This window comes from Archocentrus centrarchus, chromosome 4 (genome assembly GCF_007364275.1).
Source record: "Archocentrus centrarchus isolate MPI-CPG fArcCen1 chromosome 4, fArcCen1, whole genome shotgun sequence".
NCBI classification, from domain to species: domain Eukaryota; kingdom Metazoa; phylum Chordata; class Actinopteri; order Cichliformes; family Cichlidae; genus Archocentrus; species Archocentrus centrarchus.
Window position 1 is genome coordinate 37588075 of NC_044349.1, and position 25685 is coordinate 37613759.

General features: G+C 41.6%; 1 protein-coding gene across 4 annotated transcripts in view; it reads left to right on the forward strand.

Annotated features, from left to right (window-relative positions):
• Positions 1-2746: 2746 nt before the first annotated feature.
• The window catches only part of ryk (receptor like tyrosine kinase), a 69790-nt gene continuing 46851 nt past the window's right edge, over positions 2747-25685 (forward strand). For all 4 annotated transcript variants that reach the window (XM_030727359.1, XM_030727356.1, XM_030727358.1 and 1 more), the window contains exons 1-4: positions 2747-3419; positions 23313-23434; positions 23524-23623; positions 23951-24082. In XM_030727359.1, the coding sequence (XP_030583219.1) occupies positions 3203-3419; positions 23313-23434; positions 23524-23623; positions 23951-24082 (571 nt within the window). In that variant the 5' untranslated portion in view covers positions 2747-3202. The remainder of the gene's footprint in view (positions 3420-23312; positions 23435-23523; positions 23624-23950; positions 24083-25685) is intronic.

A 25685-nucleotide genomic window follows, 5' to 3' on the forward strand; every position in this document is an offset into this window, starting at 1 on the left:
TAGGTGAATATTTTAATAATAAAAATGTTAAAATGTTCTCTGGTGTCTGTGTTACATTTCTTTTTTAAATAATTTTTTGGGCCTTTTTCTTTGATAGTCGGCAGTGAAGAGAGACAGGAAATCGGGAGGAGAGAGATGGGGGAAGACACAGTAACTGGCGACAGGTTGGGATACGAACCTGCGTCGTCTGCACCGCCATACGTGGTCGCCTGCTCATCTGCTGAACCACCCTGCTGCCTCCTGTGTTAAATTTCTTCACATCATTTGTCACACTATGTTAAATCTATCGTTACGGTGTGACAACATAAAAACTATACTAAAAGTGTTTTAATAACACTTCAATAACAGGAGACCAGTTCTGCTCGTCTTCAGCTCCATTTCACTGCTTAGCAGCTTAGCATGATTCACAGTTCAAAATAATCCTTAGTGCATACTGGGTCTTGGTGTAGCCCCTCAGTTCATCCCCCATCTGAAACAAGCTGGTTTCACTCCTGTCTTTTGATTGGTTGCCCCTCGTTAATGGCTTGAATGGCAGGTGGGTGGGGCTTCTGCTCTCACAGCCAGAGCTGTGTGCCTGAGATGACCATATTAGTGACATCCTCTCTCTCTGACGTCACATCACGCAGAGCCAAGAGCAGGAAATGTCTTAAATCCGTAGTGTGTATGTGACCACCTTCATAATCTGTACAGGTGACTTCTTGGATGGTGTGTACTGTACAGAAAACCATAAAACTTGTCATATGACTGCATTAAAACAACTACACACCAACAGCAGAGTTCTCCAGTTTAATGACTCCACTAAGGTGGAGCCTCACAGAGCAGCTGTCCATGTTCACCTCCACCTCTCAGTCAGTGAGGCCAGAGCAGGAAATATGCACAGGAGGAGGAAATGAACTACAGAGAACAAAATCTTTACCGGGCTATAAACATGTTATAGACATGGCTGAAAACTGCCCATTATAACATGGAGACTGACTCACCTTTGCAGCCAGCCTCGTGTAGCTGAGGAACTGCAGGTTTAGCTTCATTTTCCAGCCCTGAAAGGTGCACTGAAACGAAGTCTTTGGAACACTCTGAAGCCTGAGTTTTACATACAGTAGACGTGCTGACCTTATTATCTGAAGCATCCGCCTGTGTTACAGTATAAATGTGGCAGAAAATAAGGAAAAGCAGAAGAGGAAGCAACCAGAACTTTCTTTACAAAGAGGTTGCTACACTCTCTTTGTTCCTGGTTTATTGGGTTACTGAAGACTAGAAATTAAAGACTCCTAATCCAAACTCCAACTTTAATCTTTAAATTAGGTTGATTTGGGACGTGCTTCATGATAGCAAACACAGCGTGGGCATGTCCAGGGTTTTGTTAATCAATGACCCCGATCAGAAAGGAGGCTGCTCTATCAGAACCATCACCGCATAGCAAAAGCTTCCTCGCTGCTATAATTTGTCTGCCTGACACCCTGCAGTCACGAGCCCCCAGATCTGCCAAAGTGACTCTTCTCCCACCCCTCAGGCCCCTGTTTACAGACAGGGGTCCAATCAACACAAACTAAATGAAGAGGCAACTGTGTGACGAGAACATAATTCATATTTACCAGAACTCAACCCAGCTGAAGGGAGATGAAACTTTGATTTGTCATTTTAGACCCGCTTGTTCACCACCTGATTAACCTGATTCATCATATCACCGAAGCCACTGGGCTAAAATAGTGTTTACCTTACAGTGGAGCAGCAGATGAGGACACTGCAGTGAGTGTCACAACAAGTGGATGTTCTCCAGGGAAGGTCAAGCTATCTCATGACAAAAGTCCCAAGCTGAACAGGCAATGGAGCAGCAAACTGCAAAGAGAGCATCCACTGATGCTGAGAAGCTCTGTGATCCAAGCCCTCCGAGGACTCAGAGGTTGTTTGATCCATATAACTGAAGTATAACGATATGTCTAAGTATTATATAGAGCGTGTGAACACCAAAGTCTTTCACAGCTGCTGGACACAAAGACCAGGAAACCTTGTTTCAGTGAAACTGAGCTTGTGTTTCTCGTCTGCCTGAATGATATGACTGGATATGTGAATTTCTTTTCAGCTTAACCCTGAAAAGTGATATGATGTCATCACTTAATCAAACCCACCATTTTTCTGTTTTTTATCTTAAATTTGCCTGTTTTTGATACATTTTCCACCTTCATCAGTTTTCCTTTTGACCTCATAAGTATTCAGATTTGTCTCATATATTTTCCATGTTTATCATAAATTTAAATTGTTTATATAAATCTGGCATTTTTATCACAACGTTTTTTTAAAAAATCAGAAAATTTCCATTTTTTTATTTGTAATTTTCAGTCTGTTGGTTTTAAATTTGGGTTTTTGGCAGTAAGAGTTTTCGTTTCTTCACTAATGTCTTTGGCAGTGATTGTTTTCTCATAAATTTGCGAGTTTTCTTAATGTTTCATGAATACACAACCTAAATCTCGAACCCCTGATGTTGTTTTAATTTAATATGAAATCTAGAAGTGCTTCTTTTTTTCCTTTAAGCATTCTTTACAAGGTTATATAATGCATACGCACCTTTGATGTGGATATTATTTCATAATTTGCTGTGCAGCGAGCAGCTCTGCTTGAATGTTTGTAATCTTTATTATAATAAAGAACTTCGACTTTGCTGCTTCCATGCAGTCCGCTGGTTGTGATATTTCCGACAGCACACGAAGGCAGCAGCAGCCGGAGCGCTACGCGCCCCCGCTGCCCCCCCTTTCCCGCCCCCTTCCTGCCCGGGGTGAAAACTGAGAGGAAAAATCGTCGGGAGCAGAGACGATGGAGGGGCAAAGCTGGATGTATTAGCCAGTTTACTGCTTAGGGCACTTTTTGACTCTTCTTCCGCTTCTATCCGCAGTAATCAACGCAAGTGAATGCGGCGGGATCCGGTGTGTATGTTACGCGGCTCGTAAATTTCCCGAACATTCAAACAATCAACTTGGACCGCGGACGGTTAGCACAGCCCGACCGAAAGTTAGCCCGCTCCGGCTAAGTTAGCCCGCTCCAGCTACCGAGAAAGGACAAAAAAACTAAAAACGGGCTGGTGGGGAAAGAGTGTCGGGGCTTGAAGTAACTCGTAATGTTGCCTCCCGGGATTAATTTCAGATACGGATGAGAAAGAAATTCTCCGGGAACAGCGAGAACAACAGCGAGCCAGACAGCCGCCGCCGCTATGCTGGGGTTGATCGGCGACTCCGGCATCCCGTCCGGGTCCCGAGTGTGGCCGCACTCGGTGCTCTGGAGGCTGGGAGGCTTCTTCTTCCTGCTGCTGCTGGAAGGGGCCGGCTGCCTGGCCAGCCCGGGCAGCCCTGCAGGCGTCAACGACAACAACAACAACAACCCCGGAGTCAACATCTACATGAGTGTGGAGGAGGTGAAGAAGCTCCTGGGTAAGGAGGCCTGCGTGGAAATCCAGCTGTGTTCAAACTTTGTGCACTTCTGTATGTGTTTGTGTGCCCCTCACATCTGTAAACTTACCTTTAAAACTCGGGGGAGCTGCAGTGAACTCTTACAGCTCATTGAGCAGGTATTTTAGACCGAAAATTGGCCATTTTTTTTTTTTTGTAAATTTGTGCGTTTCCTCTTCTAAAGTTGCCATTTTCTCATAAAATTTTTCTGTTTTGAATTTGTCTTATTTTTTTAATTTTTTTTTAGCGTAAATGTTCGTTTTGATTTATTTTTCGGCATATTTTTTAGTTTTTCTTGTAAGCTTTCAATTATTATTCTCGTAAATTTGCCATTTTTTCCAATTAATTTGTCCGTTTTTTTCTGGTATTTCTTTTTTCTGGTAAATTTGCAAGTTTTTTTCATTTTTCTTGTTTGAATTTGACACTTTTAAACATATAATTTCATCAGGCTCAGTCTCCTAAATTTGCCCTCTTTTTCCCTTCATACAGTTCAGATTTTTTAATTAGAATTTTATCCCTGTCACATACATGTATATGTATTTATTTGGCGTATGTATTTTATCGAGTATTCTGCTTGGTTTGTCTACCTGTGGAGACCACTGCTGTCGAGGAGTGCCAGTCTGTACATGTCAAAGTAACATCTACGTGTTTCCTTATGATATAATCGGTCATCGGTGGTTTTAATGTTGTGGCTGGTCATTGTGTAAAGTTGTGTGTTCATGATTATGATGATATTAAACTGTTAGAATCTTTGCTATAATGTGCGCAAAGTTTAAAATGCACAGTGGCTTTAAAACATGGCAGATTACTCTGCCTCGTGGCCGAGCTGCTGTTGGTGCAGGCCTCCATGTTATGTTGGTCTAATAGTGTCTGAATGTTTAAAATGTTAGTGCCAGGCTGAAGCCAGCCTGTGGATCGGGCCTAAGTTGTTAATGGAGGGTTTGCTTTAGATGTGTTGAATGTGCATTTTGAAACCAGTCATTTACCATGTGCAAAGCCTAATGAGGGGGTAGAAGTGTTTGTATGCACTGTCCCTGTGGAGGGAGAATCTCATGTTGCAGCTCCTGATGCTAACTGACGTTTTCCTGTCAATAAATGTGCCATCATCTTGTAGTGGCATCAGCAAAATTATGTTGATTCTGCTGGGGGATCTTTTTGGGAAGTACCACCAGCTGCATCCAGCTTTTATAAAAGGAGGGTGTGTTGGATAACCTCCTCGTGTATGGGTGTAAGTTATAGTAGGGACTTCTGGGATATGACCTTAAATTGTGTGTTTGAGAATTACTGGCACTGGTTTTTGATTAGATATTGAACCAATGGTTATTTTGTCAGGTTATAGGTACTAAACATTAAAGGTTTAGGTTTTTACCTTCATATTGTGAATTTATTTTTATTTTTTTTTACCTGCTACAGGCCCTCAAAGTATATAGGGGTCTCTTCCCATTGTTTTTAAACCCTCATGTCTTCATAAATACAGGAAATCCCCACATGAAGGTTTAAGGGCTGAGAAACACATTTAAGCTCCATTCTGTTCTGACCCGCTCTGATCCTGAGACCATCTGAGATAACGGCCCTGAAACTTCAGGACCTAAAGCTGTTTGATCAGTGTGAGATCTCCACACTGTTATATCGAACATGTGAACACCAACGTTGTTTCTCCACTTCACAGCCATAAGCTGCATTCAAGTGTAAATATGACTGTGTTAGAAAATTGTTTGGACACATAAGGAATTGCTGCTAGAAGATGATCCAGTCATTAAAATATAGGGAAAAAGAGACTTTGCATATGCTATAATTTGTTCTAAACCACCTTCTCTTTCATATAGTTATACGACTGTTTAAAGTTTACCCAAAATGCACTTTTCTCATAATTTTTTAAATTTAAATTTGACAGGATTGTATTCTCAAATTTTCATTTTTTTTTACTTGTAATTTGCCAGCGCTTTCTCGTAAATTCAATTCAGTTTCATTTATATAACACAAAATCACAACAGTCACCTCAAGGTGCTTTATATCGTAAAGGTAAAGACCCTACAATAATTACAGAGAAAACCCAACAGTCAAAACGACCCACTATGAGCAGCACTTGGTGACAGTGGGAAGGAAAAACTCCCTTTAACAGGAAGAAACCTCCAGCAGAACCAGAACCAGGGAGGGGGGGTCATCTGCTGAGGGGGCTGAGGGGAGAGAAAAAAGACATGCTGTGGAAGAGAGCCAGAGATTAATAATAACTAATGATTAAATGCAGAGTGGGGTATAAGCAGAGTGAAGAAGAAACACTCAGTGCATCATGGGAACCTCCCCAGCAGCCTAGGCCTATTGCAGCATAACTAAGGGAGGGTTCAGGGTCACCTGGCAGAAGTCTGCCACCTTCCTTTTAAGAGTTATTTTTGTCTTTGTTTGGGACACAATAGTAGAGTAGAAAGGAAAGTGGAGAGAGAGAGCAGAGGGTTTGACATGCAGGAAATGGCCCGGGTGGGCTTGAACTCAGCGTATGGGTCACCTGGTCAACCAGGGAGCTATACCAGGCTGTCCGTCTCCTTTCTACCCACATTCATATCCCAGGTTGAGTGCATGTTTCTGTGTCACAGACATTAAATTGGTGCAGTTTATGTTGAAACTGGTATTTCCCACAATATTTATGTTCAAAGTTGGTCAGAGGAAAAAAACAAATCATTGTTACAAAAACAGATTGAGACACTTGGAGTGGGTGTAAAATTGATTTGGTTGTACTTTAAACTGAGCTTAAATGTGTTTTTCTGGGAATATCTTTTGTGCTTATGAAGCTATGAGGACTCAGAAATGCTGATAAAATAATGTAAATTAAAAAGTGTGCAATTTTTGTCTCACCCCTGTGTACCTGAAGGGCCTGAAACAATTCAATTTAATGTTATTTATATAGTGCCAAATTACAACAGTCACCTCTAGGTGCTTTATATTGTAAGGTAAAGACTCTACAATAATAATAACACAGAAAATATGCATACTATCAGGGTAAAAACATTGCATGTGTAAATGTAATAAAGTTATTATTACAAAGATCTCAGCTGACTCTGGGGGGGTCAGGTAGGGACGTCTTTCAGGTTGGATTTTGACGTGGAAAGGCTGTGCTGTGTAGAATTGCAGGAAATGTAACGATAATTTTCTAAATTTTTAAAGGGAGTACCACAGACTCCCTGCCAACATTATGCCCCCACCTTGTCCCAAATTAAACCCTTGTGTCCTCATGCCACCTACATTCAGTATTTCATTGCTGGCAGCCTTGAAGAGTAAATTGCGCCCGCACAAAAGTGGCACCCTTTGTGCTTTCTCTCTCCTCTCAGTAATGTGACTGGTGTTGGATCGTTGGCTGACTCTGTCCCTTTGGCTTGCTCTTGTTCTCCATCACGTTACAGTTAATCTTGTGCTGCCAGACCAGGGCCTCTCTCGCGGTTTGTCTGAAACCTCATATGTTTGTACGGAGAAATTTCTTGATGTTTGACAACTATGTCTGTGCAGCTAACAGTATGTGTGGACAAAAACTTCCACGATGCAGCGGTAAGTGTAGGAATTAAACTTCCTGGCATCAGCATCGTAATGTAGACGGACTGCAGCGGAGTCTCGCTGCAGAGATTTTAATTTTAATCGGAGATGTGAGACTTCAAACAGACGTTTATGAAAGCAGGTTCATCACCGTAAATTTACCAAAAAAATGTAATTTCATGGCATAGTGGGGATAATTCAGTTTCTGCAGTTTTTCCATAGTTAGATCATTCTCTCGTGCACTGCCAGGGTAGTGCTGGAGACCCTCCATAATACTTACTGTGTGGCCCAAACAATAAACTTCCCATACAGAGACAGACACGCCGGAGAGGTTATTCCCTACTTCCGTGATGAGAAAAACTGTGGGCTTTAGCAGCAGGAGACCCTCGTTCATACAATATGTACTAATGAGTTATTAAGCATGCTGTAATTAGTGACCATAAGTCGCTGGACAGCAGCTGAAAAGCGAAAGGTGTATTCAGTCATAACCTGTGCCTGTCTCTTTACCTTTTAGTTGGTGTTGCATCTGGCACGCCTCATGAGTCTCTCACCAATTATTTTTTCAAACACTTGCAGCTGAGTGCTGTTGTATACGTGATGTTACAGGTTATTGTGTGTTTTATGGATTAGTTTGGATCTGAACTGATGTTAAAACAAGCCAAACACCAGCTGATCAGCGACTGCTGTTTTCTGCAAGGTAGAATAATTAATAATAGTAATAATTGATTGTTGTCTTTAATCTTTATTATTCATTGCTTGATCAGTGCTGTGTAAACTTTGAGAGCGAGCTAGTGCATAAATAAGACTTTATGTGAGACACTCAGAGTGGAAACAATACAGCTTTTACATTTTACTTAACACCATATGGAACACCTTTGAAACCCCCTCGGGGGGGGGCATATTGAGAAGTACACTTTACCAGCCTTGTGTACAGGCACATGCCCATGACTTCCTGTCAGCTGCAAAGGACTTCAATCTCCTAAAGTTGTTTTCACTCCCACAACAGGAAAAGCTTGTATTTAATATAAAATAAAGCTCTGAGGTAGCTGTGTTTGGCTGTTTAAGTAAGGTGTTATTGACACTGCCACTTTTGTAATGTGAATTGGCTCATGAGTCAGCACAATAGACCCTTTTCTTGGGAGTCCTTATGACACATGAGTTTGAAAAGCAGTAAGTAAGTAAAAAAATTGGCAGCTCTGTTTTTCAGTATTGCTGTAGGTTGCTGCATTATTTAATGACCAGCAGAGGGCAACTCTTCAAGTTGCAAGAAATTGTACAGAAATTGATGAGGGAAAGGGCTCTCTTGCTCTGTGACCTCCGTAAACTTTATCACCTCATTGGTTTCAGATCTTATTGAATACAACATGGTGGTTATTTTTTTAAATTATGGTTTGATCAGTATCCAGAAGGGCAGTAATGCAGGGTATGCTTTTGTGAGGCTAACTTGTTATTGCAAAGTTGCTGCAGTGTACAGCGTCCCTCAGTTTCGCTGTCAGTTGCCTCACGCTGGTCACGTCGGCCTTTGAAAAGTTAAGATGATGATGAAAATGAATTAAAAAAATTGTTTTTTCCTAATTATACCAACATTGTAATCAAGATTAAAATCCAGTTACACACACACACACACACACACACACACACACACACACACACACACACACACACACACACACTGCGCGTAATGTGTGCAATACTATGGTAGTAAATGATGTGACTGAGAGGAAGCATGGATATTGAAAATCAAAGTGAGCCAACGATAGAGCCTTGAGGAATGCTACAATTACTTTTCAGCCTCTGAAAATGGGAGACTGTGGATAAAAATGGCTGTGATTCCTAAACAGGGAATACAGTCTACAGGAATTAAAGCTGAAAGTCTGCAGTTCAATTACATCTTCATTGTTTGATTTTAAAATCCACCTTGGTGGTGTACAGAAGCAAAAATACTAACATTTCCAAATTATCCACATACTAATGGACCTAACTGTATATTAGAAATAAATGTGGACCAAGGATAGAGCCTTGAGGAACACCACAATTCAGATGGGCAACAGAGGAGCATGGATTAGATCCAACCACATAAAAGGTTCTGTTAGAGAGGTGAAGATGGAGAGTAGATCCCTTGAACCCAACCCAGGCTGATAGATTGCACAGGAGAATAGAGTTGTCGACTGTGTCAGGGGCAGCAGTAAAAAGCATTGAGAAGTTGTTGCAATAATAAAATGTAATATAACCAGTTAATGTAGTGCTGCAGTGGTGTGTGCTTTTAAAGCAGATGGACTGTCTGTTTTATTCTGATAACTTTACCAAACAGGCCGACTCTCAGGGGGCTGGTAAAGGACCGGAAAACGCTCTGCTTGTGGATGGCAGACAGGCAGCATCCCTGATTGGTTTTGCATATGATGAATGAGTAGAGAACTGTCTGTCTCAAGAATCCAAATGCATTCCTACCCTCAGCTCCCATATCAGCTCTGCCTCCAGCCCGCATCCTGGGTCTGAATTGTGTTGCAGCTGTGCAGCTCAGATTAAATTACTGAAGCAGTGCTCGAGCCCCAGGATCAGTTTAAAAGACTAGCCAATTCTTTTTACAAAACACTACACTCCTCCTGATATGAAGGAGTGCAATGAAGGTTAGAGCCATAGTTGGTTAATCACATCTGTTAGAAATTACATTTAAGTATGGAAAGAGTTGGGTCAGTTACATAACAGCAGGTCTTATTCAGAGGAAGAGGAAGGAGGGGAGCGTCAGTTAATCGAGTTGTCCTTAAAACATCAAAAACTGAAACAGGCCATCACTTTCTTTGATCAAAAGTAGGGATGGAAATCAAGACGCACTTCCATTTGGAATTGTTTGCCTTGGAGCTTATCGCTTCCTTTTATCAGAGCGGGAATGTCTTTCTGACAGAAAACCGTGATGTCAAGCTCATGGCTGTGGAGCTTCAGCACACTTTCTCTAGTGTTTCCATACTGTGTTCAGAGATAATGAAGCTGTTGTGTTGATGGTAAAACTTCTTTTCCCCACAGAATTTCATTTTGAAGAGCATATTTATTTTTGAACAGTCAACTTATTTGAAGATGATGCATCAGCTCTGTTTCCCATCCAGGAGTCTCCTGTGTTGGATGAGGCTCTTGTCTTTTTAACATGCCTCAATAATTTGGCTGTTTTGTTTGTTTGTTTGTTTGTTTTTTAACAGACACAAGCCCCCCAAAACTATTCAGCCATCACTCATTATCTGTTCATGTCATTAGGTTTTTAAAAACTTGCACTGTGGCTACAGCCTGTGGGCTCACGGTGTCCCAAACACCAAATATTTGAACCCTTCAGAGGAGAATCCCTCTAGGGCTGGACATTAAGCTTAGATCAGGACTTTTTCATTGTGAGTAATCCAAACATATTAATGACTAACTTTGTGTTGTGGACGGATCATCTCAGACGTTCTGTTTGCTGAACTCTGGTCTGAACTTTGGTATGACGGTGTTTGTCCCTGCCCATCAGGGGACCCTCATCTTGAACTTTTATTGAGAACAATTTGAACCTCATCCTCCATCCTGTCTCTGCACGTTCTTATCTTTTCTGTTAAGCACGTTGAGTTTACAGGTAATGAAATGTATGCATATTAGCCTAACCATAGCTTGGGAGCTAGCCCCCAGGTAGAACATCATTATACAGGTGCTGGTCATAAAATTATTCATTACACACAGACTGATATATTTCAAATGTTTATTTCTTTTAATTTTGATGAATAACTCACAACTAATGAAAACCCCAAATTAAGTATCTTAAGGCCAATACTTAAGGCCAATACAAAAAAAGGATTTTTAGAAATGTTGGCCAACTGAAAAGTATGAACATGAAAAGTATGAGCATGTACTGCACTCAGTACTTAGTTGGGGCTCCTTTTGCCTGGATTACTGCAGTAATGCAGCGTGGCATGGAGTCGATCAGTCTGCTGCACTGCTCAGGTGTTATGAGGTTGCTCTGATCGTGGCCTTCAGCTCTTCTGAATTGTTGGGTCTGGTGTATCACATCTTCCTCTTCACAATAGCCCATAGATTTTCTATGGGGTTAAAGGTCAGGTGAGTTTGCTGGCCAATGAAGAACAGGGATACCATGGTTCTTAAAGCAGGTACTGGTAGCTTTGGCACTGTGTGCAGGTGCCAAGTCCTGTTGGAAAATGAAATCTGCATCTCCATAAAGTTGGTCAGCAGCAGGAAGCATGAAGTGCTCTAAAACTTCCTGGTAGACGGCCGCGTTGACCTCAGAAAACACAGTGGACCAACACCAGCAGATGACACGGCACCCCAAACCATCACTGACTGTGGAAACTTTACACTGGACCTCAGCCAGCGTGGACTCTGTGCCTCTCCTCTCTTCCTCCAGACTCTGGGACCTTGATTTCCAAAGGAAATGCAACATTGACTTTGATCAGAGAACATAACTTTGGAGCACTCAGCAGCAGTCCAGTCCTTTTTGTCTTTAGTCCAGGCGAGACGCTTCTGACGCCGTCTCTGTTCAAGAGTCCTCGACACGAGGACTGCGACAGCTGAAACCATGTCTGCATACGTCTGTGCTGGTGGTTCTTGAAGCTCTAACTCCAGCTGCAGTCCACTCTTTGTGAATCTCCCCCACATTTTTGAAGGGTGCAGTTATCCCTGTTGTTGTACACTTCTTTCTACCACATCTGTTCCTTCCCTTCGCCTCTCTATTAATGTGCTTGGACACAGAGCTCTGTGAACAGCCAGCCTCTTTAGCAATGATCTTTGTGTCTTGCCCTCCTTGTGCAAAGTGTCAAAGGTCGTCTTTTGGACAACTGTCAACTCAGCAGTCTTCCCCATGATTGTGTAGCCTACAGAACTAGACTGAGACCATTTAAAGGCCTTTGCAGGTGTTTGGAGTTAATTAGCTGATTGGAGTGTGGCACCAGGTGTCTTCAATATTGAACCTTTTCACAGTATTCTAATTTTCTGAGATACTGAATTTGGGCTTTTCATTAGTTGTCAGTTATAATCATCAAAATTAAAATAAACAGACATTTGAAATATATCAGTCTGTGTGTAATGAATGAATATAATATACAAGTTTCAACTTTTGAGTGGAATTACTGAAATAAATCAACTTTTTCATGATATTCCAATTTTATGACCAGCACCTGTATTTTAACTAGCCTGACTTCAGTAACTGTCCAGATGTTGCTGCTATTATGGGGTGGCTGTAGCTCAGTAGGTAGAGCAGGTCACCTACTGATCGGAAGGTCAGCGGTTCGAATCCTGGCTACTCCAGGCTACATGCCAATGTATCCCTGGGCAAGATACTTAACCCTAAGTTGCTCTCCGACCGTTCTGTCGGAGTATGAATGTGTGTGAATGCTAGTTAATTAAAAAAGCACTTAGCTTAATTAATGATGGAAGTGCTTGTATGAATGGGAGTGCATGGGTGAATGCAAACAGGTTGTATAAGTGCTTTGAGTGCTCTGATTGAGTAGAAAAGCGCTATATAAGAACTAGTCCATTTACCATTTTACCATTTATGTTTGTCTTTATTTAAATTTATGAAAAATGTATATGAAAGACAAACTTTGGCCACGACTCCATATTGCTCCACTTTTATTGTAAAGTGCAAGGCAAAGAACATACTTACAAACTTATGAACAGGATTATTAGTAAGTTATTTAAGAAACCGCCCGTCCTCCGAATCTAAATCTGTGAACAAAAACAACTGTTTCCTCTTCCAGTTCAACACTTCCTATTTAAAAAAAAAAAAACTGCTGTTCTGATCAAAGTGTTAAAATACACTTTTAGGCATAAAAATGCAGTTGGTATCAGTGAAAGTTCACCAGTATCCATCCCTAAATGTCTCGAAATACTTTTTTTCCAACTGTGCGCCTAAAATGGACCAGTACTCACTTTACAGCGGTGCCAAACAAAGAAAGCAAATCCAAACTCTGAAGAAGATCAAACATTTCTACTTTAAAGCAACACTTCACAACTGAAACTTTAAGAGAAACTCGGCACCAGGAACCAAATGTTTACCATAGATCTCTGACAGAGCTTCCATTTGAAAGGCTCTGCAGAAACCTCTTTAAACCACTGTGGCAGTTATTGTTCGCTGGGTTTCCACGCAGACGCTGCATCACGCTGGAAGCCTCGGACTACATTCATATGGCCCGTGACCTGGGCTGTGACACTGCTTCTACAGGCCTCAATGGCTTTCTTTGTGTCTTCCTCTCTTTCCTGTCTTGTTGACCATCCGTGCAATCATTTAAAACATGAGGTGTAAAGCAAAAATAAGCTTTCTGTACGTTCATTTGCTGTCACCTATAATAACAACCTCATTGGGCCTATTTTCCAGGGTAGGAACCCCAGTGGGTTAAATCTGTAACAGAAGATTTTCTCTGGGTGGAAAAGCTGCAACTGAAAGATCCTTGTTGTCTAATCTTTGCTCTCTGTATTAGTGCAATACTTTTCCACGGCTCCACACGCCAAGCAAAACCATAACTTCCTCAGTCCCCAGCTAAAAATGAGAATTATGCAGACAAAATAAGCAGTTTCCTAGTTAAATCTGTTTTTAAATACCTTTTATACTTCTGGGAATGGGAAATATGTTTAATGCGTCCACATTTGTTGACAGATTGAGTCAACTTCCTAAAGACGGAACAAAAGGAAAACCCAACAGGAAGCATGTTAGTGCTGTCGGGATAGATTTAATATACCTTAACATTGATTCTCAGTGCCGGATAAAAATGATAAAGTTTCTAAGACACTGTTTATTAACTACAGTATAATCACTATTTTTTTTATGACTAAAATGTAATAAAATGATAAGTCCAAATCCCTAACCTGGGACTTTAGTTTACAAACAGAAAGCCAACCCGTGCTTTGCTGCTCGTTTCAGTGGTCATGGCGCATCAGTCTAAGATGCCTTTGGGGGCAAATACCAGCAGATCTAATTTTGCTCCCATAAATGATTTTGGATTTTTGTATGTGTGGTGCAGCTGTGCGTCCTAAACCCAATGAATGAAATGTTATTTAACAAGGAACCACAAATAATGTTAGCTGTTACCTTCACTCAGTATGTCAAATAAGTGCAGTTCAGTTTGAAGCTCTAACACATGTAAATTATTGTTCATTAATTTAAAAATGTAGAGCAAACTCACAGCATCATTTCACACTTTAGCACAAGCAGTGAAAGTAGGAAATACCACTCGTGCCACGCTGTAACACACAGCAGCTTACAGCTACTTTGAACTTATTATTTTGACATGTAGCATTATTGCTGTGCTCTTAGGCATGCACAGCACCATGTAAACATCTTAAAACATTTAAATAAAATACAACTGAAGAGAAACAAAAGCACTGAGAGTGAACAAATCAGTAAATGATGGGCTGTTCGGGCATGTCTGTGTTATTGTTGGTCCGTGTGCAATGCAATGTATTCCCCTACTGACCCCTTCAAAAAAAAAAAAAAGCTGCAACAGGTTCAGGAAAACCTTCCCAATTTATAGATCCTCCCACTAAACTGGTCTTTTATCTGTACACAGGCTTTAACCTTTTCTTTATTCTGCAGCTTTATCACTGTGAAAACAGCTTGGCTGTGGATGCAGCAGCTGAAAAGACACTTCTTCATGTTTAAGCTTGTTGATCAGGTGCTCTGATAAAGGACTCACTGGCTTTTTACCCCTGAAGGATTTGATTGTGATCACAGTAATGAGCGTGGCTGCTGTCAACTGTAGAAACAGGTTTTGTGCCTCAGTTGTGGTTCTTTGCAGTCGGCTGCGTGTCAGAGAGGGACTGGAAGTAAGGCTCAAATAGTCTGAACAGTATATTACGATGAACTGAGGGCTGCACCAAAGCCAAGTTTAAGATATGTAAGGAATATTTTGAAATGTGACTCATACAAAGCTACTCTTAGGCTCTACTAGAGTCTAAGTGTAGCTTAGAGAAAAGGCTAAACTCAGATTAGTAAAGATAAACAATATTAATCTGGAAGTGAGCATAATAATTTCCCTTCAAAAACATACACGTGCTTTCCTGTTCGTTTCATTGTTACTTCCGAGAGGAAAACTCTAGCTGTGTGGTCATGTTGTTCAGTCCCCCGGTCAGGCGAGTAGGTCAGAATCCTCCAAAAAATGACAAATAATAACCAGGTTTTTCTCAACATGCAAGCTAAGGAGTAGAACTCGATGTTGCGATGAAGAGCCCGGTGCAGGTCAGCTAACAGGCTTTCCTCCCCTCCTCCAAAGACCTGAAAGGAAAAGCCCAGGCTTTGAAAAAGAGCCTGTGAACAGTGAGGAGTGATTGGCAGCAGTATTCATTTCCTTCATGCCACTCTCCAAGGATCCTGTGGCTGAATAGAGGAGCCCCTGCCTTCACATCTTTTGTCTGAAAATCTCTGCGCTCACAGGAAGTTCTGCAAAGCATCAACACGTTTTATAAGATGGTCGCCCTCCTGTTGAAATCGGAAATATACCGACGTGTTTTCTTTCAGTCCTGTATGCTCATTTAATTTGAGTTGTAGTGGTTTAATTATGCTGTTAAGTGAATATGGTGAAATGTGCTCTGTCTGACCCTGTGTACACAGCCCAGCCTTTCAAACTGCTCCTGTATAGCTGTAGTCAAAAGTTTGGGCAGAGGCACCACTGCCAAAATAAAATTTGTTTTTATATATTTGCCAATAAAGGTTTTTGAAATCCTTGTGATTGTATATCACAGAAACATGTTAAAAAAACAAGCTTTGTGCCACTGCCAAAGCTTTTGGCCATGACTGTAATCACAAAGCCAAATAGAAATGAGCAGGCGTGTGAGAGACCTCTTTAACGACCCTTTAGTCGAGATTAAATGGAACAGCTGATCATTTTTTTTTTTTTTTTCAGTAAACTGGTCGATATTTGTTGAGTAAACGAAGGAGGCCCTTTGAGCACTAAGTAACTATGAATGAGGAGCCTTTAATAGGACAGCGGCAGACAGTCTCAGTCCTCAGATTCCTTTCCCTGCCTCAGTTCGTCTGCCCCTGGGGTTCTCGCAGGAATAAGAGACAGAAACGATGTATGGTCTCTTTGAAGCGAGTCAAAGAAAGCCACAGAGATGGTGACTTAATGCAAGTTTTTCTTCTGGCTTTAAAAAACCCTGAAATTCACATCTAGTGCTGCTGTTTGCAGGCTGTCTGTAAGAGTTCAGGATGTTTGTCCTGCTAACTTCACATCATTAATGAGATTTCAGTTCTTTATTCTGAGACTTGGATGCTAAAACTCTTCAGTTCCTGGATGTAAAGAAACTTCTAAAAGCAGTTTTCAGTAAGGACGAAGCTGCTAAAGTCTTTCCAGAGAAAGAGATGAGTTCAGTTTTGATGCACATCTGCAGAAAATATACACAAGAAAATGTGAATTTATGTTTCCATGTATGTGAATATTAGAAATTAGGCATTACACAGCTGGCTTTACAGCAGAATGGTAACAAGAAAGCAGTGTGTTCATTGTCATGGGCACCATGACTTTGAAACTAAAGTATTTCAGCTGGAAATAAATAATGCTAAAAAAAATTAAAGGAACACTTCTTAATCAGAGTTCAGCATCAAGCCAGTTAAATGTTTGGGATATTGATCTGGTCAGTTAAGTAGCAGAGGGGGTTGTGCCATTTTTATTTCAGTTTTGACTTCCAGAAGTTATGAAAACACAATAATCAGGAGAGAAAAGGTGACACATTCATATTAATTTTATGAACTGAGGTGCTGCACTAAAGGTCAGTTTAAGATATGTAAGGAATATTAACTTTACAGATCACACCCTCTTGTTGTTAAGTTCAGTTCGAGCTGAGACAACTAAAAGAGCCTTCAGTCCATAAGCTCTGTGAGGGGGAGTAAAATCACAGGCTTTCTGTAGTTTGAACCCATCATCAGTTGCCTTCAGCTGCCTTTGTCTCTGCATCTGCAGTTTGCTGTTGGTTTCAGCTTTCTTTCACTCGCCCTGTACGTACCGTGTAGGTCTCCCGAGGCACGGGTCCACTGCCGCCTGGTGTTCTCTTCTGCCCCCTGCAGACGTCTCGTGGTGGATGCAGACCACCCAGAGAGAAGATACCCAGTGTGGAAGTCTTCGGTTGCTCTGGCGTCTGTCTTGGTTGTCAGTAATCAGACCCACACACAGGAATGACTTCACAAGTGCTGTTGTGAAGTCTTATCCTCTCTTCTGTTTGATCTGCATAGATTTCCAGATGGAGTGGAGCCTGCTGAAAAAATCAAGGGGTTATCAGGGGGTTAAAAGCCTTGATTCTGATTTTTACAGTCATACAGGGACCCTGATGTAACCAGCTGCCTCACAAGCTTGACAAAAATATCACCAGAGACAGTCGTATTCTGACAACCCAGGAACTAGACTTAGCTTCATTTGTCTGCTCGGTCATCTCCTGACAGTGTGAGCGAGTCTGTCCTGGCCTACATTCGATGCAGTAAGACCTGTGACACCGAAATCTGTTCAGACCCCGGTGCTGCAGCTCTTTGATGGAACACACTGGACAGAAGAAACTTGGATTGTCTGTTGAATGAATGTAACTGTGAGCTGGATGGCATGTCAGGTGACTGCCTGTGGACAATTGGTAGCTCAGTGCTTCATATTAGAGTGGATGTTATCACAGCAAAAAACGGCTGTTTGGCCCAAACTAAAATTAAGTCCTCCCGAACTTTTCAATTCTGCACAAATTTTTCAATTAGAAAATAATGTAGTAATGTTTTGGGGACTTTTAACATGGTGCATACTGATTTAAAAAGATTTGAGTCACAGCATGTTATCATGCAGGTTCTTATCAAATACTTCAAAGCTATAATAGCACAGCATTTTGTTTGTAAGGAGTTTACAATACAATAATGAAATATAGTTATATTTTGCTTCAATTATTTAAATGTAGTATATTAAAACATGGAAGGAAGGCTGTCATTCAGAACTCTTCTGTTTCATTCCTGATGATCTATAATTTTAACGTGTGCATGCCGTCATCATGTGGAGTCATAGTTATCCTCTTCTGTTAATATTTGTCCTTTCATACTATTTTGTGTGTCTGTGTGTGTTGTGTTGTTTTCCTCCCCAGAGAACTGAATACAAGCATGTCTATACTTTGCATACACCAAAATCCTTCACTTTGTGTAGCCAAACAGCTACACAGACACAAATGTGCTACCACAAAATCCACTTTAGCACCAGTATGTTGCCTTAGCCACTGTGAGTCCTTATTTGTTCTGATTTGTGTCTGCTACAGTGACATGTCTGTTAGTTAGAGCAGATTACTAAATTTAGTTTTAATTTACATGTTACTGCCACTCCAGATAGCCTGACAGAAAGCCTTTGAGCCTGTCTTTAATTAAGTCCCTGCAGCAAAGTGCATTATTCAGCCATTTTTAATGTGACTGGGAAGTTGAGCACACTTGTCACCACTGAAATAGATTAGAGGATTATGCAACTTCAGAAATGATGATTGTGTTATTTATTGCAACTTCTGCGATATATGCTGCTTTACCTTTGACCCTCAGCTGAGCCAGCTCAGCTTTATTTCCAGTGGCACTTTAAAATCAGGTCTCTCCAGCGAGCAGCCCAGCTGTGTCTCTGTCTTTACCCCCCGCCTTCTTCCTGTGTCTGTGGATTTGTTTAGAGTTTCCAGTTGATAGGGTTTCACGTGGGCCCTCATTTTCTCCTTCCTTGGTTTGTGTGGCCACTATCTTCCCAGAGAGCGGCTGGAGGGAGTGTTTATCTCCTGAGCACTCAGGGATGGAGGCTTTGGGAGGTACAAGAGGTTCTTTGTTATACTTGCTCTGGACCTCGCCACCTGGCCACTACCACCTTTTGTTCTCCTCTTTCAAAGTTTGCAACGTGATCCACAGCTCGCAGAGGACCTCAGCGTGTTGACTTCAAACTTGGTGGAGCCCTTGAAGGCTGAATTTCTTATTCCAGGCTTATTGCTGTGTTTGCATGTGTATATGAAATGACCGGATATTTTCATCTTTGATTTTGTTGTAAAGGTTTCTGGCTGTGCATCAATCAGTAATCCCTGTGAGCCAAAAGCTCAGGCTTCAGATTTTTTTTCTACTCTTGCATCTGTATGATGTCAGTGAGGAATACCCTTATAAGGTGTAGAAGCTCCACCCACCTGCATTACAGTACTTTGGTTTATGAGAAGCAGTCAGTCAGAAGAAAGATGGCCTTAAGGCAGGTGAGCTCAAACAACTTGTTTCAGACTGAACATTAACTGAGGGGCTGCATCAAGGCCCAGTGTAAGCCAAATAAGGATTATTTTGAACTGTGAATCATGCAAAGCTACTCTAGTAGAGTCCAAGGATAAGAATATAGAGTTGAAAATGGGGGTAGAAGGGCCTATAGCAGCAAAAACTTGAAGGGGGGGTCCCATTCATTGACTCCAGTTACTGAAGGTGAGACCTAGCAGATACAGATTGGCTGCTGCTGCTGCCCGTGTTTGGACACCTTAATGATCACCTTTAAGCCATATAGTCATCAAGGTGGAAAGTAGAGGCTCAAACTGTTTATTGTAGCAGGCTCATTATTGGAGCCTGCCTCCAGTGGACATGAGAGGAACTGCAGTTTTTGATGCTCCATTATTCATTTGCTTGGTCTGAACCACTAAGAAAAAAGAGGAGGAGGCTGTGCAGCGAGCAGCAGAGGAGCGAGTGTACTGAGCAGCTTGGCGGTGTAGTGTGTCAGTGTGGTGCTCTGTGTGGTTTTGTATATCATCTCATGTGGCTTTTAAAGGGGTTTGTACACATGTATGTTCTTTCTTTTTACTTTACCAACGTCAGACTCAAATGTTCACCAAACCTTTATTTTCATCACTTTCTTCATTCTGTTGGCTTCTGTGCAGCGTTTTGATTCACCCGCATATGTAGCCTGCATATAGTGTATATTTTTACTGACTCACAATGGACCTTTGGGAGGGTCACATGGCATCAGTGAAGTCTTCACTGGTCCGTGTGCTGTAAAGGCAGTGAGTTTGTGTTACCTTAGTTGACAGAAGGAAGGATCACACAAAGCTGTTTAATAAGATAAGATTGATTTATTCCAGAAGTTGGGAAATTCCTGTTAGAGCAGCTAAAACATGAAACACGAAGTATAACAAAACAGGTTAAAGAAAGTGAGAAAAAGCCCAATAAGGTAAATTTAATTTTTAATTTTGTTAAATAGAAAAAAAATAAATAAAATACACTAGAACACCATGTAGAAAACTGAATAAGACACTCAGAAAGTGAAATTCTAAAAATTTAAATAAAAATACAATAAAATATTGTATAACACAGTGATTATGATACAATAAAGTGGCTCCATGGAAAATGTCTCTAAATGTAGTGTATTTGACAGTCTACATTCAGTTAATTTAAGCTCTGCTCTGTTTCATCAGAGTATCACTGAGAACCAGGAACATGCTCGGGTCTAAACATCTGGGGTGAGGACCCATCGAAGAGCAGGACAGAGCCAGAGCTCGGGCTCTGTGTGAGCTACCCATCAGTGCCATTTACACACTTGTTCTGACAGCATCGTGCCTTTCTAGATAAATGAACCCTGTCCTAGCTGCAACAGTCGTGGCCACATGTGACGCATCCTGAAAGGGAAAGTCTACATCGATGTGGCTTTTCAGCAAATCCTGACAGTAGCTGCCAGCTGGCGCCTGTGTTGGTGGATCTGGCCTCAGTTGGTGGATCTGGCCTCAGTGGATTCACTGACTGATCATTGGCGAGCCGCATGTGTACGTTGGGAGCGTTGCCGTTACTTCTTTCCCGTCACAGTTGTGTGAAAGTGAATGTGAGTGCATGTTTTTATCTGATGTCACCAAACCACCGTGTTATTGTCAGGGCTTAGTGAAGAATCACAAAAATGGAGATTTTCTACAAATGCTGCAGCTTTGAGATGCACTTTAAATGATTTGAGCTGAAGCCTTGTATTATCTTTGGCTAAACCAGTTTTGAATCTATTTTTCCACAGGGTGAGGGCTGTGGATTATTTCCACGGTGTCTTACAGTGAAGTGGAGGGAATCTCTGGGATGGAAGGAATGTTAGGAAGGAAAGCAACCAGAAAGGGCAGGAGTAACAATCACACTCAGCTCTCTCAAAGCAGTGTAATGGTGGGATCACTGAGGCATAATTTAAGGGATCTGAACTTTAAAAGATTAAAGACTTTAACCCTGCAGTAATTCTTCGTAACAGTATGTTTGTACTTGTTTCTTTGTTACTCGGAGGCTGGTCCCCTTATGGATCTTTACAGGTTGTGCCATGCATTGCTTTCATGATGTCATTCACCGCTGCATTTGATTGGTTTACTCTGATGCTGGGCCACTATACTAGTTGTAATTTCATGCATGATTTTTTTTTTTTTTTTTTTTTTTTTTTAAAGTACTCCCATACTGAACACCCACTGTGGGCGTCCAGTGGATTAAATGTGTACTATTATCTGCTGTCAGGAGCTCTGCTGAGTGTATTGAGAGGGGCCCATATTATGCAAAAAAAAATATATGGCTGCAATAAATGATTTTAGTAATATAGTGCTTGGCCTGATGACTGAGGGTTTCTTTATGACAGGATAAGAATGGTGGTGTCGGTGCTGCAGCAAAAACACAAAATTGGGGTCTTTGTGTGTTTGAATATTTGCAGAGACTAAAATTGTAGGCTGTTTTTTTGATTGAAGGATCTGTTTGCACTAACTTCTTCACTGGTGTTTGGAGAGTACACACAGGATTGTATATAATATAGATGCAGACCTTAAATACTTAGTTAATTGACAGACTGGGACAAACTATTTTGATGGTGTCACTCTAAGCTCCAAGAATATTTTCTGAATTATTACACACCGAGTAATAAAATCAGATGAACTCCACCTTCAGTTTTCTTTAATATTTCAGAAGTCTGTGTTTGCATCAGGGCTGGTGGCGTCTCTGTTTGTGTGATGATGCAGCAAAGCAAAGCCCTAACTGAACACGAGCCCTGTTTACAGACGCACCTCTTGGTAATACTGTTTATCATTCCACAGAGCAGAGTATGAGTCAGGGATTAAGGTGCAGTGTATGGTTCAACTCCCTCCACCTCAGGAACCACTTATTCCCCGTCCCCAGTCTGTGCACGCTCACGCTGCTGCCGCCGCCACTGACTCTGATTCCTGTTTTGAACTTCAGGCAGTTTGGGTGGAAAGCAGAGGTGCTGTGAGAAACTTGAGCCTCACTCATCCTCTTGGAGCCTTTATGCCTGGCTGCGTAATTTAATTGGTATCAGAGATGTGTGTGGCCACATTTTGAGACAAGGGGGGCACACAGAGTTGAGCGCGAGTAAGGTAATTATTCCTGTTTGGGCCGTGTGCTCGAATCAGCGTGGCGTTCAGAAGCTGCAGGAAAAGCAGAAAAAATGACTGCTGATTGCACCTGGATCAGCACCAGCTCACAAACTTGGGTCAACCAGATATGATCAGCCAGATCTGAAAGTTTCATTTAAAATCTCAGTTAAAATAAATCTTAATTTTGTGCCCATGTTTTAGCTTCTTTTTTTTTTCCTTTTTCAAGCTAAAATGAATTTGAACCAAAAAATGTGAAACAGGAAAAAAAGAGCAGCTATCTTCTTCTCTGTTAGAAACTTTGCGTAACACTCGTCTCTTCTCTGCTTTTAATTGAGCTGGTGGAAGAACGCCCTACAAATGGGTGCTCTGAGACAGCCCAGGGGTATTATGGGAGTCTGGGTGCATTCTTCCCTTCTCTTTAAACTAGATATTCACAGACTGATAGACCCCTCTGTGCCAGACAGACCCTTTCAAGGAGTGACAGCACTGCCTGAGGCGGAGGCTGGGGGATTTCACCAGCATACATTAGAGTTTTTGATGCAGTAAGAAAAACTTCTTTAAAGGCTTGAATTTGTTAGAGTGAAAGGGAAAGAAACAGCACACAGAGTACCAGCCTGCTGAGCTCTCTGTGTCAGTGTCAGACGTCGTTTCCTGGATTGAAAATCACACTCATATTTTGGACATTGTCTCACTCGAACCTTTTGAAGGTTTTCACATGTGCACAAAGTGTTGTTAAGTGCTAACAGTGCAGTACGGTAACAGTCTTTAGTGCATCTCTTTTTATGGAGGGAAACCCCCCCCGATGCAGCGTGCAGTTTGAACGGATGTTTAACCGTTTTCCTCAGGCTCGCTCTAAATGAGGACATTTGTTGTCTTTAATGATCTCAACATTTCTTTCATTTCTAGAGGTGGTTGGAACAAGGGAGGCACTCCCATGTTTGCTAAAATCAATGAATTAATAGGTGATGATGATAGATAATATGATCTGGATCCTAAAATCTGTGCACGGGAAACACTCATCTAAAATAAATGTGGTCTCTCCTCACACAGGCCTCGATGCAGAGCTGTACTACGTGCGACATGATGTGGTGAACCATTACGCGCTTTCCTTCAACATGCCCGTGCCCACCGAGACCAACAGCCTCTACTTCACGTGGTACTCCAAGACAAAGGTGAAGCCGAGCACCTTCTCAGCACGCGGGTCATCTGATCGCCCGTGTGAGGAGAACGTTAACACTTCTTCATCCTTCTTTGTTTAAAGGTTGACTACCGGCTCGCGTTCAGCGTGGAGAACCCCGTAGCCCTGAACCCACCATGGTGCAACATCTCCTTTCAGGGGGAGGTGCCCCGTGTTCCCTCTGGTCTGTAAAATTTTCACCTCATGTTGTACTACTAGCATAAGGTGGTGTCAGTAAATCTGTATGTATAGTTTGAACCTGATCAGACGAGGGGATGCAGTCCTTACGCTCCCATATTGACCCTAAATCCCAGTTAGTTAGTTAGCAGCAAAATTTGGTTACATCATTGAACAATTTCACCAACTTAAATAACTTTAACAACAAAATTCTGAAAAACCTGAAATATGAACCCATGTATTTGTATGTAATACGTGTGTGTGTGTGTGTGTGTGTGTGTGTGTGTGTGTGTGTGTGTGTGTGTGTGTGTGTGTGTGTGTGTTTCCCCTGCAGTCTTCAGAGTTGACATCATGTGTTCGGGCAAAGTAGATGAAGAGGCATTTTTAACAATGCAGCTGAATCTGACCATCCAGGCCAACAACTACACAGTGCTCAACTTCAAGAGGAGGAAAATGTGCTATATGAGTAAGAATCTGCTCATAATCTGGGGAAAAAATGAAAGGGTTATTCCATGCAGAATCAACCAGGCAGCCTTTAGGTCCTGCAGGGATGCTCTCTGTGCAGTTTGGTGCTGTGGTTGAGTTTGTCTTGTCTGTCCCTGTTACAGTTTACTGAACCTTTAGCATCACTGCAGCAGAAAAACCTGCTGAGGGTTAAAAAAGAAGCTTTCATATGCTGTCTTTTGTTTTGAGCATCCCACACAGTGATGTGACCCAGATTTTGTCTTTAGATTATGATTCTGGGAGCGGGTGAAAGGTCCCGGTTTTTAACAGAGCTTAAATATGTCCTGAAAAGTTCATGTGGATATCTCCTTATGAAAATGTGATGGATCAAAAATGCAGGAAAAATTAAAGGGTGCTTGTAACTAGGAAAATATTAATAGTAGATACAATTTTATCTTCATGAATTATACTAAAATTACAAAAAAATAATAAAAATAAAACCAAGAAATATCAATAAAACATCCAGACACAACAAGCACTTTGTAGTGAAACTGAGTGCACTGTTTTTTTTTTTCCTAAAACCAAAACCATAATTTTAAATTAAAATCTGATTAAAATCAAAATAAAGCTTCTGGGAAAGTGGAAGAATTATAACCAAAAAATGCCATAAAATCATGCCGGGCGCTCGAGGTAGGTCTGAACAAGTAATAACAGACTTTTATCTGTGTGTGCTCGACACAGTGAGAAGCCAACAGCGCAGTTAGTCCTGGGTTATTCCCATTGTGGTTATTCCATTGGTTATTCCCATCCCATTGTGGCCTTCGTGAACGGCGGTGTGTGGAGTCACGGCTGCCGGTGGGTGCCAGGCTTCGGTGTGGTTTCAGCAGTTTGTTGTAACCTGGCCCGTTCAGTGGGTTGAAGGTTATGTCGTAGGCTCCACATAGATTCACCGCAGGAGTCTAAATCAGCCGTAAACTGCGACGAGGCTGTGGTGTCGTCACAGTCGGTGCGCAACACGACCAGGGCGGAGACCACAACGGGCTTTGTGCAACACTCCAGTCCATATATAATTTTCTTGCTGGCCTCTGAGTACATGCATCATTTCTTTGGCCTCTAAGGCCGTCACACAGGAAGCCCAAATTACAAAGGTCCTCTCACAGCCAGTGTAAAACAAGTGTAAACACAGGAGGATAAATTCACAATAAGAAATGGACATAAAAACATAATGCCAGGGACGTCATATTTAAGCAGTCAACATGAAAAAACACATTGAGATGCACCAGGCTAACAGGTCTCTCTTTATGTCACTAGCTTATGGAATTAAAGGCAGTTTATTACTTGTTCTAACCTACCTGATCTGATTTCTTTTTAAAAATCCAGGTAATCAGCCGGCACTAAGTTCATCTCATCGCTCCTGCTTTAGCCCTGACAGCACGCTAAAGCGCTCTGACATTAACCTGTAAATGTGCCATCAAGAAATGCCATCGAATTGATTAAAATAAATGAATAACTGCCGGCTTCTACATTATTCAGCAAATGTTACAGTAGGAGATGTGCAGGTTTTTGTGCTCCTCATTGACTTTGCTGCTATTTTCAAACTGCCTGAAGATACTGTAATTACATGT